This window comes from Vanellus vanellus (assembly GCF_965231255.1).
Source record: "Vanellus vanellus genome assembly, chromosome: 3".
Lineage (NCBI taxonomy): Eukaryota > Metazoa > Chordata > Aves > Charadriiformes > Charadriidae > Vanellus > Vanellus vanellus.
Window position 1 is genome coordinate 35,266,878 of NC_138907.1, and position 21,839 is coordinate 35,288,716.

Consider the following 21,839-nt stretch of genomic DNA (forward strand, 5'->3'; position numbering starts at 1 on the left):
TGGAAGTGGTCAACATGGATTTACCAAGGGTAAATCATGCTTGACCAATCTGATAGCTTTCTATGATGTTATAACTGGTTGGCTGGATGATTGGAGAGTCATAGATGTCATCTACCTTGACTTTAGCAAGGCTTTTGACACTGTCTCCCGTAACATCCTCGTTAGGAAGCTGAGGAAGTATGGGCTAGATAAGGCGACAGTGAGGGTGGATTGAGAGTTGGCTGCGGGACAGAACTCAGAGGGTTGTGATCAGTGGCACAGAGTCTAGTTGGAGGCCTGTAACCAGTGCTGTCCCCCAGGGGTCAATACTTGGTCCAGTTTTGTTTAATATATTCATTAATGACCTGGATGAGGGGACAGAATGTATCCTCAGCAAGTTTGCTGATGATACCAAACTGGGTGGGGTGGCTGACAGCCCAGAGGGTCGTGCTGCCATCCAGCGTGACCTGGACAGACTGGAGAGCTGGGCAGAGAAGAACCTAATGAGGTTCAACAAAAGCAAGTGCAAGGTCCTGCACCTGGGGAGGAAGAATGTAAAGCACCAGTATAGGTTAGGGGCGGACCTGCTGGGAAGTAGCTCTGAGGAGAAGGATCTGGGGGTCGTGGTAGACAGTAAATTACCCATGGCCCAGCAATGTGCCCTTGTTGCCAAAAAGGCCAATGGAATCCTGGGCTGCATAGGGAAGAGTGTGGCCAGTAGGTCGAAGGAGGTCATTCTCCCCCTCTACTCTGCACTGGTGAGGCCACAACTGGAATACTGTGTCCAGTTTTGGGCTCCCCAGTTCAAGAGGGACAGGGAACTGCTGGAGCAAGTCCAGCGAAGGGCAACTAAGATGATTAAGGGATTGGAGCATCTCCCTTATGAGGAAAGGCTGAAAGAGCTGGGACTCTTTAGCCTGGAGAAGAGAAGGCTGAGGGGGGACCTTATTATGGCATACAAGTATCTAAAGGGTGGGTTGAAGGAGGATGGAGCCAGGCTCTTTTCAATGGTTCCAAGTGACAGGACAAGGGGGAATGGGCACAAGTTAGAACACAGGAAGTTCCGTTCAAATACACAGAAACAGTTCTTTACGGTGAGGGTGACAGAGCACTGGCACAGGCTGCCCAGGGAGGTTGTGGAGTCCCCTTCCCTGGAGATTTTCAAGACCCGCCTGGATGCATTCCTGAGTAATGTGCTCTAGGCAGTCCTGCTTTGGCAGGGGAGTTGGACTAGATGATCTCTAGAGGTCCCTTCCAACTCTGAAAACTCTGTGATTCTGTGAAATGGAACCAGCGGGGTGAGGAAAAGAGGAAAACAGAGTGGCCAGCCCCTTACCCTAACAGAGCTGTCAACAAACTGAATGTGGATAGTGGGTGTTATGACAGAGCTTGCTGTACCTGCACCCTGTGATGATCTTAATTTTGTATTCCTGTTTCCAGACATGCTTAATGAGGAATTTTCAGCAGAAAAAGGGAAGTACTAAGACTGTACCACCGAATGCAGAATATTGTATACAGGCTGGTCACCTGTGGTCAAACCAATGAAACTGCAGCAGGTGTGAGGAGAACTCTTCTGATGGTTCAACAACTGGAGAAGCAATTTTAGGAAGCAATGTCTGGCATGTTTGGGCTGTGCAGTGATTCTTGAAGTCACTCGGGCTTACCCTTGCATTCTTTGTGTAGTCTAGCAAGTGGGGCACTGCTTTTGGGGGAAGGAAGAACTTGCTTCTAGGATTTCCTCCTAGCCCAGTGGCAGTTAACATCTGGGGTAGTAGGGAAAGTGCTTAGCTTGGAGCACTCCCTACACTGACAGTTAAGGAATTGCCATAGGTTTCTGACCCCTACAGACAGGGGGAGTGAGGTGCATCTGAGCCATCCGTACTGTTCATGGGTTCTTTACTCGCTAAGCTGGTAAATAAGTGGAATGTCTCTCATTTTACAGCTCCTCTACTGCAGACTTAGACTGCAGAGCTATGTGGCGTTAAACTTTCCAGCTTAGGTCTCTCAGGACGCAGAGTCTGTTGAGCATCTACGGCAGAGCTATCGAGTTTACCCTGAGATCTGTTCTTCCAATTCTGAAATGCTCATGCCTAGCTCTTTTAAAGGGAAGAGATTGCAACCTCCATTTGCTCCTAGCTACTGAGTCCGAGTACAGAAAACACCTAGAAGAGGAGAGTGTTTGTGATTCCTGTGTGCCCCTTCTGTTGGACTAGACCATCCTGTGACCCCACCTCTGTTTTTCTCATTTGTTTTCAGATCACCTGTCTGTTCTTGGTAAAGCTGAAGCAGAACTTGGTTCACTGTTCAAGTCTAGACAGCAGTCTACTTTTTGAGTAGATTGCCTCTACTGTCTAGCTCCTTTCAGCAGTGTAGACAGGCCCAGGTCATCCCTGATGTAAGAGTATGGATGCATAGAAATCTGTAACATGGAAAGTACAACTGTCTGTAGACTATAAGCATCTGTGTTAAAAACAAAACAAAAGAAAACCCTCAGAGCCCTCACAATGCTTCTGCCAACCAGACTGTTGGATCCCAGATATTTCTTAGGTACATGTCATGCTGCTTCTCCCATCCTCCACACCACCCAGGACTCCCACAGTATGTTAGGCTTCCTTTGTACCACGACTGTAGCTGTGGCTGCTGCCACTGCACTCCTGCAGTACTGGTTACAGCTTGTTAGTTCAAGTTTGTTGGCATACGCCCCTTTGCCATTCCACATCATTACTGCTGGTCAGCCTTACTGCCGAGGCCTGCCTCAGTGGCTGTAGCCTGTGAGTTGGGCAGAACACATACCTGCTGAAATCTTTGTGCAGGTCTAGCTCTTCATGCTCTTCTTAGCATCACCGTTAGGCGGCTGCCGTGTCAGAGAGCTGGGGTTTGTGAATCCTGGTCTGTGATTCTCTGTGTGTATCTCATAAAATGCTGCACTTAAGAAATTCCTCTTGTGAAGTCTGTGTTCCTGGTGTTCTGCCATGTCATCTCTGGCTTTAATCTAGAATCCCAGAAACTTTGTGGTCTAGGGAGATATTTTCCAACCAAGGATAATGGACACGATATAAACACGGGGCTGTGCCTTGAATGTAAGAAGTCAGGCTGACTTAGAAACACTGACTGTTCTCATCCTGACTAGTGATCTTACAGAAAACTATTAGATCTGGCAGAGACTTGCATGGGTAAAGGAAAAGAGGAGTGATACTGTGGGTGACTGCCCTTTAACATCAACGAATGCTGTATTCCTTTTGCGTGTCTCGTTTGTCCATTCCAGTTCACGTCTCCATGTTGGGTTATAATATCTTTGTCTCTTTCTGATGCAGTGAGATTTCACAGCCATTCTAGTGCTAGTCTGTTGTGGTAATCGGTGCAATCAATACCTTACAGCTGTTGATCTCCTTGAAGATGTCACTGGAGCTGAGGATCCAGCTCAAAGGCAATCAGCCAAGGCTGAAAAAAAGACACTCTGACTGCACAGATCAGAGTAGTATTTTACTTGGCATTCTGGCAGACTGCCACAGCCTATGATTCTGCTAACTTCTGTGAGGTAAGGCCGGTTCAAGCTTGGTCAGTTCTTAGGTGGGAGAAAGCTAAGGGAAAATCTTGTGCTGCAAGGAGTGTCATTTTCTTTGATGGAGGAGCTGGCATTCCTCTCTCTTCAAGGGCAGACAACACTTTGGTGTGCTAACAGGGGATGTTGTCCTTCTGGAAGTGCCATCATTCATGCATGACCTTTAAATTGCATCTAGTTTATGCTGCAGTTGAAAACTTCCCAAGGCACTGAGAGCCTTATTCTGCATGGCCTGTTCAAATTTCCATGTAAACAACTTCAGTGCTGCCTCCCTAAATCTATGTTCATATGATAACAAATGTTTGAGCTACTGTGTGTGAAGGACTATGTTTGCAAGAGGAGGAGAATGCATGTGAAGTGTTACTGAAGTGCTGGTGATAAATGGTAACTTAGTACAAGATTTTAGTTTAAACCAGGTGGAAGTGGTTTTACTTTGCATTTACAATGGGTTAAGGGCATACATGGCCTTGGCTACTGTTGCTCAATGGACAAGCTGTAATTCGCCGTGTGTCATGGTAATTCAATCACTTGCAGTTCTATTCTGGATGGAGACAGCAATCTCATTTAAACACGATTGGGTTTTTCCATGCCAAAGAATTGTGTAGTGTTGCCAGTGTGCTTAGAGGGATAGTGATTAATCTGTGTTTAATCCACACATTTGGTGATTTTTCTGTGTGAAACGAGTTTGGCTTTGTTTACTTCAATGTAGGAAACTCAGCAGAAAGGAAAGTGCTCTTCATATTCCAGGTTTTCCTTCTGTAAGAACAAAGGTTTGTGGTTGGGCCCTTTGCAAGTGAGGCTAAGTCTAGGAATGAAATTTCAATAGTGGAGTGAATGTTTGGATTTTTCTAGTGTAAAGGATAATGAGATGTACTGATGCCTTGTATCGTCTCCAAAGGGCATATCTCTGATGCTTCTGGCATTCTGAATGCCACGTGAAGCATTTCAGTTCTCTGATCTGGAATTGTTGGGCACCTAGGCTTCGTGTGGTATTTCTCACACGTCTTTGTTGCATTTACACTTTGGTATGACTGTAGAGACTTGTAGCAAATGCTTCTGATGATATTTCAGCATTTTTGCTGCCTTTTAAAATCTAAGATGAAAAAGAAAGTAATGAGCCACCTAATCTGTGCAGTACTTGCTGTCCCCTTCTTACATACAAGAGGAACTACTTTTTTTTCCTCTCGCCACTAATTGACTTGATCTTCCCTTTATACTGCTAAAGGTAAGATACTGCTATGCACTTGGAGAAAGGAGGAAAAATGGCATATACAAGGTAGGACAGTTCAGCTACCACTGAGAAATATGTACTAATTGGACTGATTTCTCACCTGCATCTAGAATGACAGAATTGCTTGAGAGACAGAGAGTGGGGGCCCAAGATTACCAGTGTAACCTATCTTGCCTTTGAATGGGAAATATTCTGGGTAATTGTTTTACCTGCTGGGTGCCTGTTTTACAAAGTCAGTGAAATGATTCCAAATGAGAGAAAAGAGCCTAGCTAAAATAGACCATCTCAGATGTCCTATTTGGATGGTGGGGAGACAAGAGAGAGGGGTGCTGCATAACTGTAATTAACAAAAAAAGCTATTTTTGCTATTCCAAAGGTACTTCTCACAGTTTCATCTGCTGAGTTTAGCATCTGACATTGATTGGCTTGTGCAGTTTGACTCTGTTTCTGGTATTCTGATCTCAGTGGAAATGTATTGGAGAAGACAGAAATGGAACAAATTAGGCACCAAAGCCATCCCCATGCTAACTAATTGGATATATCTATAAACATTGAAAACCCCCACAATTGCTGTTGAAGCTATTTCATCAAACAGTCATGAAAATTCTCAAAGCTTGTAGATATAAAACATGTTGGCAGCTGGGAAAGGAAGCTGTAAAAAGGGAGAGCTTTTTAAAAACATTTGGATTACAGGTTCACACATCTCATTTAAAAACAAAACAAAAAAATGGAGCTGTTACACAAACCATCTCCTTCTGATTCCCACACAGCTTAGTAAACACGTACCATTTTACATTTTACTGTAAAGAGAAGCCATTCAGAAAGAGCAGAGCCACTGCACAGGTTTTAAGGCCATCTGGCACACAGGGCTCAACTGTCCATCACTTGATACCCAATGCTACCTCTGGGCTCACGGAGACCTGCTGTTATCTCAGTTTCTCTATTACTGTCATTTGTTGACATCAAGAAATTGAGGTTATGGAAGATGTTATTTATGTGACTAAAACAAATGCTACTTTATTGGCAGCTGCCTTCTGTTTAGTTTATTCTTTGTAAAGGGAAGAAGAATATTGTCTTTGCAGCTCTTTATGGCTTATTTTTAAGCTGCACATCAAATTTGACAGCAAAATCAAGGTTTTACACTCTGAATTAAATTTAGCGAGCTCATTGTTCCCAGGTCTTCTATTCATGCTAAATGTCTGTTTAGTTACACTTGGCTGCAGGGAATTCATTATCGTGGGTGCACTGTAGTAATGCAGATTTCAGGTGTGTCAGTTGAGCTGTGCTAGGACAGTTCTTGGTTTTGTTGTTTTAGTTTTGTTTTGGGTTTTTTTTTTTTTTTAATTTTTTTTTTTTTTTTTTTTAGTAGATGCAAGTGGTACCAGACAGAGGGCTTATGCAGCAAAGGGTATAGCTGCTTGGTTTGTTCAGTTTGTTTCAAGTGCTGCTTGTTGTAGTTGAGTAGCGGTGAGGAAGAGCTGCCCATATATCTTGTAGCTGCTGCACTTGGGTGAAATACTGTGGAAGTACTTATGCCTTCTCTCAGAAAAAAAGTAGGCATTCATCTCGGTTAGGAAAACCTTTTAGAGGGAAACAAGAGCAACAACATGGGTAGGGAAACTCCAGCAGAAGAGACTGAGTCCTTTTCTCTTTCCCATAAGGACAGTGATGAGGAAGGGAGGATATGCTTTGAAACTTTTATGGACTGCCTTACCACACACATCTCTTTTTTTTTTTTTTTTTTTTTACCTATTTGAAGAGAGGGCTTATTTTAGAGCCTAATAAACTAGAACATATTCTAGTTTAGAGCTTGGGAGCTTTGTGGTATACTTGTGCTCATTTGAAAGAAAAGGTGGGGAGTAGTTCCACATGAATACTCTAGCTGATTCAGGGTTCTGTCACAACCTATTTTTCTTCTCTCCTTTTACGTTAATAGGACAAATGGAAAATAATGAAGAGGGGACATAGAACAGGCTACCTGGATCAATAAAAATGTCAGTTTGGCTGCATCACTGTAATAGGCAGAGCTAATGTCATTTGACTAAATAAATGGGTGTGTTTTGTGCAGCATCGTGGTTGTCCAGAATGCTTTAAAAGCAACGATGATAACAGAGCTCAGCAGCCGCAGGCTAGTGTGGCCTGGTGATCTTAGAGCAGAAGACACCTTGCCCAGTTTCCAACAGAAAATAGTCTGTATGCCAAAGCATCGGCCATACCGGGGTCAGAGTGGGCCATGAGGCTCAGCAGGGCGATGTTGGGCACAGTTTAGCTGCCGAAGTGCCAATTCTGCCAAATATAAGACATAATACAAGTTTTTATGTTGCTGCTGCTGTCCTTGTTGCATGGTGGTAGTGTGTTGATACTGAGGTATTGAGCACTGTATGGTTAGGAAATTTGCAGTCAGATCTAAGCATAGTACTTGTTCAAGACCCACAGGTTTAGATTGGCAGCAAGGATTCAGTGAGACTTATTGTAGACAAGTACAGCGCTAACATTGTTGGCCAAGTTCACAAGCTAGCTTGGTCAATGCCTTTGCAAGCCAAGCAATACACACTGAGCGATATTCCAGTGAAGTACAAAACTGCTTTTTCATCTGCATGGAGTGGAAGGATGGTCAGCACAACCACACCTACTCAGTTGTTTGTTGTGCCCTTAGTATGACTGCTTCTCTCCTGGCATCAGATCTTGTTGTTGCTATAAAGAAGCGTTTCTTCTTTTGCTTGCTTTATTTCCCACAACATTTAAGTAGAATTACTTATACTGAAGCGTTCTAACACAGTTGCATAACTCTATGCACTTAATTTCTGTCTGCAGAATTGTTATTAGCAATATCAAACTAAAACCTTTTGAAGAGTGACATTGTTTGCAGTATTTGCTGCCCAAAGAGATGGTAGCAAACTCATTTTCATGGCACTTAATATTTGTTGGGTTTTCCTAAGTTTTCACTACTAGCCCAGAAATTTACAGAAGCCCCCTGCAATTTCTCGGATGACACAGCATTCCCAGAGAAGTTTTTAAATACCAGTGTAAGGGGAAGGAAACTTAATGGTCAAACTGCAGGAGCTGCAGGTTTATCTAGGAAGAAGTTTCATTTCAGCCAGATACCAGAGGTCTTCATAATTATTTGATAACCTCTCTTCTCAGCTTTACTTCTCAGCTGTTAAATGCTGCAGTTCAATAAATTTTGTCCATTGATCATTAGATAAATATAGACGTGAAATTGTAATGCTACCAAAGACACGATCTATGGAAGAGGTAGCCATGTCAGATAGGGGAGAATTTCTACTTTCAAGGCTGCTAAAACTTAAATGAAAGGCAAGTCATTTAAACCCTGACCTTCAGCTTTTGGGTTGACTTTATTCACGTTCTCCTTCAGGAGCTACATACTGGCTTTATTTATACTCAGCAAAATAAATAAGTGTGTGACCCTTTCTCCTATACACAGGCAGCTTTTTTTTTCTGGTAGAAAAGGTTCTTTATGCTATTCTGAAATTAATACTGACAGACAGCCTCTTAATGGTCTGTGTGATGGAACACTTTTTTTACAAGTATTTCGGTGCTGTACAAATATGATAGCATGCTTTGATCCCTTTGCCAAAGGGCAAATGCCCCTGATAGGATACAGCCCCATTTGCAACATCACAAGCAAAATCAAACACCCTCTTAGCACAAGAAAGAGAACTGTACTCCAGCTAACCTTAGGAAACTTAAATGGCTTGTAAGAAGAATTCAGTCTAGTGTAGAGGCAAGTCACCCTAGTGAGTGACCTGTCCTTTCAGTAATCTTCCATGTCTATTTGTTTTTCATCTCTTGTGAAAATCAAATACTGAGCCAAAGCTTTAGTTCAGCATGGAGTCACATATGTTGTGTCATGTGCACTCACTGATGCAGGGCTCATCTTGAGCAAATGGAGAATGAAACTGTGGCAGAGAGATCTACTGTTTCTGTTCACGAGGAGCAGGTTGGTCTTGCTGCATCCACAGGTTGGGTTAGTAGCTAAACTAGATTCTGCAGGAAGCTCTGTGTCCAAGATGATTAAATGAGCACTGTCCATTCACTAAATGAACTGCTAGATTCTGCTCACAGCAGGGCTGGCTACCAAGAGAGGCTGGATAGTGCTAATCCTAAAAACCAGCCAAGCAACTGCCCTTGTTGCATGCCAGGAGGACATTCCACCCAAGCCTTGCACCCCTCTCCACCACCCACCAAGCTTCCCAATACCATTAAATACCAAGCCACTATTGCAACTTTGGACAAGAGTTGATGGGATGTAGGAAGGAGGCTTGTGTGGAGCATGTGTCCCTTCACTGATCTCTGCTTGCCAACTGTTCAGGACCTGGAACAAGACTTGGGGGATGGGGAGAGGGAAGGTTTCATCATGGACTTCAGCAGTCCAAGGTGGCATGGGGAGTGCTACTCTTTTTGCTTGTCTTCTAGAGCTTTTGATCATTTGCAACAGTGTTGATCTGCCACTTGTCTGAGTAAACAAGTGGATGTTATCACAGAGGAGGTCTTAAGCCCTTTCCTACTGCTGGAAGAGAGGGTCTGCAGAGTACAGGCAGATTGTGGCCAAGTGGTGTAGGGGCAGAGCATGAAACTAATACAGGAGATGCCTCACTAGCTCCAGCAGTACACAAACAGTGTACTGTCAGTATCTTACACATCACTACTCTTTTCTCCTGCCTGTCTACCAGAGATGGTGCAGGGCATCTCACAGTGACTTCCTTTCACAATAGCAGGATTTTGAACTCTTTTCTCTGTAGAGGGATTGGTGCATAGGTCTCGGCCTGGCCTGGTGACTGAACTTCCTGATACTGCCTATGACTTTGGAGTGTGAGGAACTTGTGAGCCAGTCACATTGGGGATGACATTTCTTTTACTGGTTTGGCATAGTCAGTATGGACAAATACACAGAGCTTGATTGTTGTAGGTGGGTGGGTTTGGACTGTAAATCTGTATCGCATCATGTGTAACCACATTCAAATAAATTCAAGATAAGTGGATACTTTAGAGCCCATTATTACTTCTCAATCCTTGCCAACTTAAATGAACAAATTGTGGAACTGCCTGCAGGTGAAGGTTGTATTGTCATCTCTGATCAAATAATGCCTGTGTGTGAGACTATCCTGTGAGTGTCCTAGGCCTGTTGCAACTCGAGGAATGCAACCAGGTTCCATATCTTTGAGAAAGAACTATTTGTTGTTGATTATTATTTTGTGTGTGCAGTGTTTGATTAAGTCTTGGTTTGCTCGGTGCCTCACCAACAGAAAAGAAGTTGTTAGAGTTTCTCCATATGGCCTATGTAGCACCAGAGAGGTAATAAAAAAGACTGGTTAGAACAGCATCATGTAAACACTTTATCTGTTGCAAACCTTTGAAGTTCAGCTGCCTTAATTGCCTGTAAGAGTTGGCGTGCGATGCTTGTACTTTTGTCTGCTTGTGCTGGCACGGATAGGGCCCCAGTAGTCATGGGTAGCAGATTGAATAATTTGTACGCAATAGAAGCATGGCAAGAAGAATGTGCTTCTGGCTGAAGTGAGCAAGTCACTTAATCATTGGGTTTTTTTTTAAACTGAAGACTATTTACCTAGCAGCTCTGAATTAACATGCTGATGAATTCTGTGCAGGAAGAGTTTACACAGTTTCCTTGGAAGAATTTACTACTTTAGATTTCTCTTTTTCTGTATTTAGGGGATCAACCCCTTAGCCATATGCTCTAAAATAAAGGATAAAAATTAGCCATTCTAGGACTTAATGCTTTCATTCTTCTCGTATGCTTTGGAGTAGCAGTTATCTAGTAATAGAATTACACAGTATCCACAAACAATAGTTCACAGTTAAGCGTTCTCAAACAGAAAATTACAGCAAGAAATCCATAAACGGTAAGAACAGCATGGGTCAGACTGTCTTACCATGAAGAATTATATGGTGCAGGAAACCTATTGACTTCTGTTCTTTCTGCTGTTAATGCTCCAATCTCAGCTCCTATGGTGCTTTCTGAGAAATCAGAAATGTAATGTTATATTCGAAACACATTTCAGTATTAGAATTCTATTTTGGTACATATTACACAAAACTGTCTCATCCTTACAGTAGAGATTTAGCTCTATTTGGTATGTCTTATCTTCAGACTGCTCTCAAAATAATTGATCTTCCTTGCCTTTACTCTAGAAAGGTACTGAATGTTGGCTAAGGAAAACTTGTCCGTGTTGATGTTCAGTGACTGAATCGGAGCTGGTGTGAAACAAATGGTTAAAGCCTGCATTAATCTTTCTGCCTTGCTGGATGTATACAAGTTTCATAGGGCTGAATGCTTGTTTTAGTTCTGTGAAGTGATGTAAGTTCCATAGGCTGTTGAATTTCCTTCCCTAAGTTTCTGCTATCAGCCAAAGGCTGATAAAAGCAAGCTGCCCCAGAAAGCACAATTCAATCACAGATCAGCCCTGTCTTGTTTAATACATCATTAAATTTCTTTATAAACAATTTTATTGTTTCACACAACAAATGTGCTTAGAAAAAGCAGGTGCAATATACAACTGGATTGCCATCAGGGACTCAGGGGTGATAGGATCTGTGAATCCTGAGATCGTTCAGAGCTTGGGATAACAGTGCAGAGCACCACTGCAGCTGCTGAGCCACTGGACAACTTGCACATGCATGCAGCTGAGGGAGCATCGTTGGCTTTACCTTTATTATGCAGACTGAGAACAGCAAAAGCAATGAACTGGTTCTGGTTTATGTAAGAAGTTTGACTTGGGTCTACTTGACCCATGGTTTCTATGTCAATCAAATCTGCCTGTTTCAGTAGTTGTGACGACAGTTGAGAATCGTGTTCATGAAGCTTGGTGTAAAGAAACCTAACCAACTCATAGCATCAACCACATGCTAATAACTTTAAATCAATCAGTGTCATTGATAAATATTTAGCATTACTTGGCAAATGAGTGATAGCTTTCTATTTTATCCACAGAATAACAACCTTGGGTTAACAATAGAAAGAAAGAATTAAAGGCAGAACAAAGACAAAATTCTTTATTCTTGGTCTGGATGGGTATTCAGTACCTGTAGAGGTATTATTAAACACTGCTTGCACATCTCTAGTGGCTGTAGTATCAAGCTAGCCTTAAGGTTTCTTGTATTGAGAAAGGCCACAGGGAACGTTAAGAGCAATGAAGAAGGGGGTTAAATTGCAAGTACAACTCAGCCTTAATGTTATTACAGTGTATTAAGACAGCTCTAGGAATTTCATAAAATAAACAGCAGCAGTAATTTAACACTTAAAAACAACATTTTCATTACAGATGGAAACAGCTACTGGCAATACAAGCCTCAATACTTTTAGACATGATCATCTCTACTGTTATATTGTCTTCACATTGTCATGTTCAAACACAAAGTCTATTTGGGGTGGGGGGGGCATTGTAGTTGATGAGGGAGATTCTGCAAAAGGGATAATGGAGAAAGCCTATGGAAATTACAGCAGAGAAGCCAAGGAGTAGAGAAATGAAGGCCTGCATGGGGGCTAGAACAGAGGCTAACAGCGGTATTGGATAATAAGTTTCAAACGGCATGTATTTCCCTGCTCCCACTAATTTAGCAGGAGTTGCTGCCTCAGAGTCAAAGTATTGCTATTAAGCTGGAATATGGTCAGCAGCACCTACTTGATCCTACACGTACACACGCGCACCCTTCAGCCACCCCTTCACAGAGTTCCACACCCTTAGGGATAGCATGAAACACGCTGTTGAAAAATATCTCCAACCCAAGTGTTAGCATTCACTCAAACTTCTCAGCTGTTAGGGGGGACTATTTTTAATGGAATTGCAAATGAGCATAATGGGGCATCCAGGACTAAGTCTAGAGTAATTCATAGAATACCAAGTTGGAAGGGACCTCAAGAATGATCTGGTCCAACCTTTCTTGGCAAAAGCACAGTCTAGACAAGATAGCCCAGCACCCTGTCCAGCTGAATCTGAAGTGTCTGATGTTGGGGAATCCACCACTTCCCTGTGGAGATTATTCCAATGGCTGATTTGCTTTATTGTGAAAAATTTTCCTCTTGTGTCCAGTCGGAATCTCCCCAGGAGAAACTGAGTTGATTATGATTAAACTACAGCTGCTATTAAATAGGCAGATGGAGATGATAGTGGGACAGGCTACACTTCCCCAGAAGACAAGTCAGACAAGAACTGGTAATATGTATGTGGATGTGCAGAAACTGAAAGCTGTTTTTAGCCCAGACGCATAATTCTGCTTCATCCATGTGAAGTTACAGGAGACTTGTGTGTGTGATTATGTGTCCGTGTACAGAAAGGTCTGTCTATTATTTTTGACAAGACCTGAGACCAAACGGTCAAAAAGAGAAAGCAATAGGTGTGCAGTATAACTTGAAGATAGCTATAGAATTTGTAACTAACTGCTGATACCTGATGAGGAGTATTTTAATCTATATAAACATGGGGGGGAGGTATTGAAGGGGGAAGTCTGCATCCAGCCAGCATATAGGTAACACCTCTGGCTGCTGTGCACGTGAGAGACTATCCAAAGGAGCAGGATTCACACAAAGCTGATACAGGTGCATCAGTTAGAACAATTTTAGCTAGCCATCTTTTTAAAACTCCAGTGTAGACAAGAACAGTTGTGCTAGCCAACAGTGGTTAACTTAAATTTTAACTTAGTCTTGGAGCTTATCATTGTCCTCATGCTGCTGCTAAATATAGTATGTTAAAAGATGTCTCCAGAAACTGGTCTAGCTAAAGATTTCAGGAATCTAAAGCAAGTGCAGTGTACTTTAAGCACCACAGAGGAAGGAAAGAAGTGGGGGGGGAAGACAAAGTATTGCTAGAATGAAGAATGACCTCTGAACTTATCAAGCAGAGAGCTCAGAGTCTTTTCTCCCTCCTCTAAGTCTCTTACATTTATTTGCTCCTTTGAAAAGTAGGGATATGAGACTGAGCATTTCAGAAGTTAACAATGAACCTTTCATTTAGGTTTCTTAATGCAGGAGTGCTGATCATGAAGGCCTTCCTTTCAAAAGATTAAAAAAAAAAAAAAACAAACCCAAAAATGAAGGCATCACATTAAGGATTGCTACTTTGCTTCAGAGACCCTGAACAATTAAGGAGGAGAAAAAAACCCCATCATTTTCAAGTGTGCTGAGAACACTAAAGAGAGCTCCTTCTGGTTTTGCATCTCTGATACAGAGGATAACTTCAACACTTTGCTTTCAGAGATGTCAACTTTTTTCCCCTCTTTAAAAAAAAAAAAAAAAACAAAACAAAACCAACCAACCAACCAAACAAACAAAAAAAACCCCAAAAAACACACAAACCCTTGACGTGTTTAGAATTCTAGAGTGTGGTTTTCCCATCCTCCCTGAACACACTTAGTCGAGGGAAGGAAGGTGTCTTCCGCAACTCAGAAAAGAATAAATGGAACTAAGCAATGAGGAAATAGTGGGTCCCGTCTCCTGTCCTTTTGTGTGAAGGGAGAGCCGACAGACAAGAATAGGTCTCTATAATGTTATTCTCATTACTTACATGGTCACTGCACTGTGCTACAAGTTATTAACTCACAGCATCCTATTGCATGGTATTAGCTTTGCACAAACCTAGCAGAAAGGAACATTCTGCTTATGGTTAAACCATCGCCATTAACACTTGCTACTATCTGAAGAACAAACCCCTTTTGTTAGAGGATGCAGTCATCATCTTTTAAAAACTATATATAATTTCAGTAATCTCCTAATGCTTCAGATGCATGTATTGAATTTGAAATTGTTTACAGTTAGTCTTACAAAGTTCCGCTTGGTTTTCTTCCAAAGAAAATAGCAGCATACTGTGAAATAGGAAGGTCCTGTAGCAAAATGTGTAGTTATTACTAAATAATCCATCAAAAATGTTTTCTGACAGTCCTGTTTCATTTCTTTGCATATAACATGTTGCAGAATTGACTCAGATGAACTCTACGCAGGTATATTCACAAAGATAAAGCAAAACAGTTTTCTATAGTACCAGGTCAAGAAAGTTGGTGCTGTTTGGCAAGTAATTATTTGCCTCTTCACCATTTATCATCTGAGCTGACTTGAAGAAGGTGGTGGATGGGATCACTAGGCACTTGTCAATTTTCATCCTCTGCCTCCTGCCTTCGTGCCTTCTTTCCTCCTGACTCAACTTCAGATTGGAAGATGAGGCATGTAGAGTTTATGGGAAGATATGTATGAACAGTATCACAGAACTGAAGTTTAAAAACCCCATAGCCTAACATCCAGAACAAGTAAATCATGCCTGCCTTAAGTTTCAATTAATTGAAGGAATAGCCTATCACTGTAGTAAAATACACAAGGAGGTTATCACTTCTATAGACCACTGTCCATACTGTAATCTGCTTAAACTAACGTGCAGGGGCTTGCAATAGAAACGAAGTCGATGCTTTTTTCCTGTGGTGAGTACTGAAAAGCCAGAAAGAGCAACATCCAAGCAGAACTACTTTCAAATGCCCAGCTGCACATGCTGACTGCCTCAACAAAAAGGAAAAATGAAGACTAGGAAGAAAAAGAAAAATATGTCCTTCTTACTGATGTCTTTAAGAGCTGTTATTTAAGAGTGGCTCTTCCCAGCAGCATTAAAGTTTGTTCTCCTGGAAAAGCTGCTGATAGTGAGACATAAAGCCCACTATTGTGCAAGTTCACCGTGTAAAATGTGCACTGTGAATACTTTTGAACACACAGTCTTACACACAGTTTTCCAGTGTGGTCCTTTGTGTAGCAAAGTATGTACAGCCACAGTCTCAGCTAAGCATAAGGTTATGAACTGGTTACACTAGAACTGTTTTTCTTCTACAGCAGTGCCTGCCACATCAGCTTTTGAACCACAGCTTACTACTGCTTCTATTATTTTTGTTCTGCTTGCAGAATTCCAATCAGGTATTTGAGTGATGAAATAAAGATCCGGTGCCAATAAATACAGTTCATTTTAAGCAGTGTTGTCTTAAATGTTTCCATTTGTTTTCTAGGTATAAAAGTTCCCAGGAGCATACAAAATTATTTCCAGCGTGAATTGGCTACAATCTCATTGTGACATTAAGGGATTACTTTGATTAGACCTTCTTTTTGCTGTTCCACTGATGACTGACAACTGCAGTAACTACACAACAAAGATAATGTTAATTCATTTGTCTGAGCACTTAACTGTGTACACATCAACTGTGAGTATAGGTGCTGTCAATTATTCCACCGATGCATTTCTCTGAGTCTATTATAAAACCTGTATTTTTATGACACTATTAGTATCATTTTTCTTCCCTGTTAAGTCTTTGTACTGAAATAGTCATTGCAAGATTAAACAAAGTGCTTTTATCCCTTAGAGATTTATATCTAAGTTGTAGCACAGTCACAGAAGGAACTGCCATGATTGTAGAATGAACTGAACACCACAATGAGTACAAAGTTCAATATAAACAGGACATTGCGTTCAAGAGGCCAGGGGATTACAGTTTGTCCAAAACAAGAAAGTCATGCAAAATTCAAGTTTTGAATGTATTTATCGCCTTCTATGGAGTAGGATAAAAGCAGTTAATATTACTTTTGGACTGCTATAATTGCACCAGGACTCTGTTGCTTGTGCACAACTGAAGAGTAGTAGATCATGTTCTCGGATACCTCATTTTACAGTTCCATTGCTTCTCATTCAAGACACTAAACTGCTTCAAAACAGAAGCCAGTAAAATTAAGGACAAGCTCTGGCACAGCAACCTTCACAGGCAATTCTTAGTTTTCCTTGAAGCCTTGGCTTGCACCCAGCTATAGGTTTGAAACGATGAAAAGGCAGAGCTGTTTTACATAACTTACCTTTACTATAACACAGCCATCTTGTCCAAGAATCATGCACAGTTTTATAATTGAAAGTACTGTATGAATTTGAGGAAAAAATGGGTGTAGGTGTATCATGAATCAGGCACAATTTCAATTCCAAACAATTTTCAAAATTGTTTTTACATAATTACCATGATACTCTCTCTCCCTCTAATACAGTATGTTCTTTTTTAATTAACCTTGTGTTTCTAGCATCTAAATGATTAAGAAACAATAGTTATACTTATCCGTTATGAATACAGCCCATTATGATTTGGAATACAGCTACTCTAGGTGCAGAAGTTGCCAAAATGCATGAAAGAACATTTTAGGTATTTTAAAACTTTGATGCCAATGATATAGTGTACAGCATGCATTTGACTTAGGAGTATGAACAATTTCTTCATTTGATTACTGTATCTAACCTCTAATTTTGAGGTTAGATTAAATTGACCAATACTCAGGCTACAGCAGATTTAGCCAGATATGCTTAGAAAATAAATCACTAAACTTGAACCCAGCAGAAATACTAACCTCCCCTTCCAAACTGGCAGAAAATAGTCCACCTTTCACCAATTGTAAATTCAGTCTGAAGTTAGTGACCTAATGTTGGTATTTTCCCCATTCATATTTCTTACATGAACTTGCAGCAGAAGTGGTGCAAAATAGCAAGACTTGTTGGAATAGGCAGAAAGGAATCCAAACTTTAATCTGATTGGTTTAATTTTTTTTAGCAGGAGGAAAAAGAATAAAGTTACAAGATTCTTGTAATATTTTCACAATGTTAAACTAAAACTGAGCTCTAGGCTACATGTGTAAGTAAATCTAGAACACAAAAGGGTTAAATAAGATCTTCTTTTAAGATACAAGAACTTAAGCTTTCTTTACGTTTAACAAACTTCACAGAACAGATACTGCAAAGGAACAACCCCCTCCCCAACTTTTTTGTTTAAAGTGAACATTGTCCATAATTCACATGAACTTTAAGTAGTGTTCTCTCAAAAGCTACCTGGAAACCATCTGTGCACTTGTAACAAGATTAAAGAGAATAGTAAGGAGGAACAAAATAGCATCTTCAGTATTAATGCAGAAAAGTCTTGTGTATCAATCAGAATGCCCATCAAAAGCTATGATAGGATTTTGTAGGAAAAGAAAGTGCATATCACAGCAGCCGCCAAAATCCATGTTTTTTTTAAGCTCCTCACTGCAAATGTAAATAATATCCTTACACAGTCCCTCTCACCAGGACCACTTCCTGAAAATGCAGCACATCACAGAAGATTTTGCTGCTGGTTTCGTATTCTTGAATAATAACAATAATAAAAAAAAAAAAAAAACAGCTTGCCTTTTGGATAGCTTGCATTTTATGATGATGGGACACTTCTGATTTGCTTCATGGTTAATTAACGCTAATACAGTCAGATGCTGAGTGTGTGTGTGGAAAGACATATATATCTTCCTTTTTTTAAATTAGTTGTCTCCTTGCTAAATGCTCCTAGCTGGCTACCAAAGTAACAATATAATTTGGCCTAGAAAGAGTTAGTTACCTGTAACAAGTAGAATGGAGGATGACTCATACAAGCTTACTCCCAAAACGCTGGGGTTTTTCAAGTGACATGTTACTTCACCCCTCACTTGACCCCTCGGATGTTTTATACCTGCCCAGTATTTGGAGAGGAGACAAAAATCTTTCCCTCCCTCAGGTTTTCTTACAAATCTACCTGATTGATCATACCTTACTAATAGACTGATAAGCTAAATTCACTCAGGATTAAGCTGGGCCATATTGGTACAAATCCTTTTTACCTGCATAAACCCCCATGTGCAGCAGCAGGAGACATGGTGATTATTATGTTTGCTTTTTGTTTCCAAACTGACAAGACTGGTGCAATTCAGTTCAGCTCAGCTCAACGTGACATACCGTGATACAGAACCATAGGTCTAAACAGATCCAAAACATTCCACTCATGTAATGCTTTTCACATTTCACTTGCTATACTTGCTTTGCAATAGATGCGGGCAGAGATTTTCATGAGAGCGTTCAGCTGCATAGAAAGAGGGCTGATGTAGCCCATTTGATTATCTCATTGACACTCTGGAAGCGAGGAACACAAACTCAATCTGATAAAGGGTGTTTTACCGGTTGTTCCCCAATACTGTTACTGAATTCCGTTTGCTACAAAATGTCCTTTTTTTTCCCCAATATATAAGTCTAGCTACAGAAAGTCAGTCTGTAGAATCCAGCCATGGCTACTGTGCTGTGAATTAGCCTTATTTGATCAATTATCAGATACCTGCACTTAGCAAAAGGCAAACAAGAGCCAATCAGGTTTCAGCCGGTGGGAATGGCTGCACTGTTCAAGGTACGTGGAACCTGTTCACACAACTCATAGAATCTCTGTGGATGCCATGTAAAAAGTATGCACCATTTACTGCTCTGGGATGGAGTTGGCTTTAAAGTGAGATCACAATTTAACTGAGAAGAAAGAAAAAAAAAAAAACCAAAACCCTGATAGGTTCTTTATAGTAAGATAGATATAAAAATTTTTCATAAGAATCTCTGTCCCCCTTTCTTTTTGGCTTCCTGGGAAGAACCAGAAAGATGTTCCTACCCCAACAGAATCCCTGATGCTGGTGACACTGCCCAACTCAAAAGCCACACGCGATGAAGGCACGAGTGACCAGTCAGGTCTTCTGGGCTTAAGCAGCTGCAGTTGCTGCTCTTAGTAGTATTTCACCTCCTCAGGATTGACTAGCAGTGAAGAGGTGAAAGGCTGCACATTAAACAGTTTGTCCGAAAGCCATGTGCATAGCAAACTTTTACACCAGCTTCTATATAACTATTTGTTTTAACTCTGCAGCTGGAATGTTTCCAGCGTAAGGCTTTTAGAGTGACTCCAGCAATAACAGAAGCCTTTGGATTTTTCTTGGTTTTTTTTTTTAAATCCACTAGCCATGCTCAAAAATAATATTTCTTCATGTTTTATTTTTATACGGTGGCTAGCAGGCACCTTAGTAACCAGCCAGAAATCAATTTCAACCACCATCAACCCCTAAACTACAGTACCAGGACGGTTGGCTAAAGAAAGGAAACTGATTGGCTGTAGTCTGAAACTTGCCTAGTACAAGGTGTCTGGCTGACTTTGTCCTAAATAAGGCTAACATTAGTGAACTAAGAGAACAGCATTTGGTTGCAGTCTTGCACTCAGGAACATCCTTCACCGATGCGTTGGCAAGATCTCCCTACTTTCCGATCCAGTTTCACCATTTTCATAATGGCTTCCTCACGCCCACGTCCCATGTGGTCAAATGTGCAGTCATGTTGTTCAGGCAGGCGATGTAACATACAGAACACATAACCTATCAATGGAAAGGGAGAAAAAAACCAGACAGTTAGGGACTTGGTTACATGTGGCAAAATCTTACCTGAATCAGAAGGGAAGGATCACCTACTGGAAGATTCCTCAGTTCTCAAAAATTAATGTCAGCTTTTTTACTTATCTGCCTTAGAGGGTATTAATAAATATCTGATTATTTACTGCATTTTCTTGAGTATTTATCAACGCAGTATCAAAGCTCAAGTCATATTAGGTTTGGGGTTTTTTTTTTTTTGCAACCCTCTCATCTTACAGAGGAAGTCCCCAAAATTGTCTAAACTAGGTATGCCCAGAGAGTAACAAAGCTAATGTGTTTTTTTTTTTTTTTTAAAAAGCTGATCACCTTCACTGAAATATTTTCTAATTTGTGTGGAGTTGGTTGTCATTTCTGAAATTTGTGTCTACGGTACTTCCGGTTTATCTCCCAAGCAGTGATTCAAGTCAGAACTGTTAAATCTAAGCACCTCGCTTCCTCCTTACTGCCAGCACGCCAAGTTGCCAGTGACTGCAGGAGAGTTCACTGCTCCACTATTATTCCAGTTTTCAGAAGCTTCTCTTCATGAACTGTTCTGACACTAACCACAGGGGCTGAACAAGCATGTGACATAGGAACATGTTATGCTACATCGTCTTGCTCTGTAGCTGAAAAGATGTAGGTTATGGTCTCTTCATCTAAAACTAGTCAATGTTATTCAGTTTTCCAGGGAGCATGTGATTCAGAAACACATGGCAATACTCCTTGCAGGTGAGGAGGGCATCTTCAGTAGCCACCTCTTTCTAGTCTATAAAGAAAATCAGCTTTTTTCTTATTTGGCCCTAACACTTCATAACAGTAAAGAAATTGCCTCAAATTTCCTACCTCTAAAATGAATGTTACATAGCAATAAGTAGTAGTAAAATGATATAGTAGGGAAAAGAGTCACATAGTTACAGGGCCCATGTAGTCCACTGTATATGAAACACAGTATGATAATCACCTATGCTGCAATATTTTCCCTGCCTGATGTTGCAAAGAGCATCACTTTGCCTCTCGCTGAATGCTTTACGTTACTGCTGCTCCTTGAATGCTCAAAAGATATTAAAACCACAAAGTGGTGATATTTGAAAGATGGAAAGGTGAGTGAATGATTGAGACTGTGTGTTTGTGCGCATATATATACACACACATGCACATATATAAAAATATGTGTGTAAAGTATTTCAAGCTCCTGGACTATAAAACGTCAATTGTAGGAGAGAACAGGCTACTTTTACATTAGTGTGATTGTTAAGAAAACAGAAAGGGAAAAAGTATCATGCATAGAATTATTAAAAAAAAAAAAAAGTGAAGAAAAAACGATTTATCTTAGGTCTTTGTTTCACTAGTGCCAGCTATGAAAAGACATGTCTATTATCTATGACTGACTTTGAAACCCAGTTCTAGGAACAAAGGAAAAAAGACAAGTTTTCTGTATTGGTATATGTGATTCAGAAATATGGATGGAAAGATGCAGATTGAATTGATGTATCTCTCACCCCTTGTGATCACTGCCTCCACTTCAATCTCAGTCTGGGTCATACCACACTCAAATGTGACAAATATCTTTCTTGAGGTGCCAAAAATTCAAGGTCTGGTTGTTAAAATAACATCCTTGGACTATAGTTTCAATATTCAACAGGCATTTCACTCAATTCTCTCTTACAGAAAGCATGGACTGCAGGCTTCCCTTATTTCTTGAAATAAGACTTCAAATTTCTGAACCAACATCCACTTCAGGCAAAAGAATACATAAATACCTGACTAGATGAGCTCAAAAATCAAGTTCGTCATCTGATCTGCAATGGATGTGTAAGAAGGAG

General features: G+C 40.8%; 1 protein-coding gene across 2 annotated transcripts in view; it reads right to left on the reverse strand.

Moving 5' to 3' along the window:
* Positions 1 to 17,307: 17,307 nt before the first annotated feature.
* ZFAND3 (zinc finger AN1-type containing 3) overlaps positions 17,308 to 21,839 on the reverse strand; it is a 143,420-nt gene continuing 138,888 nt past the window's right edge. For both annotated transcript variants that reach the window (XM_082480879.1, XM_082480880.1), the window contains one exon: positions 17,308 to 19,983. In XM_082480879.1, the coding sequence (XP_082337005.1) occupies positions 19,829 to 19,983 (155 nt within the window). In that variant the 3' untranslated portion in view covers positions 17,308 to 19,828. The remainder of the gene's footprint in view (positions 19,984 to 21,839) is intronic.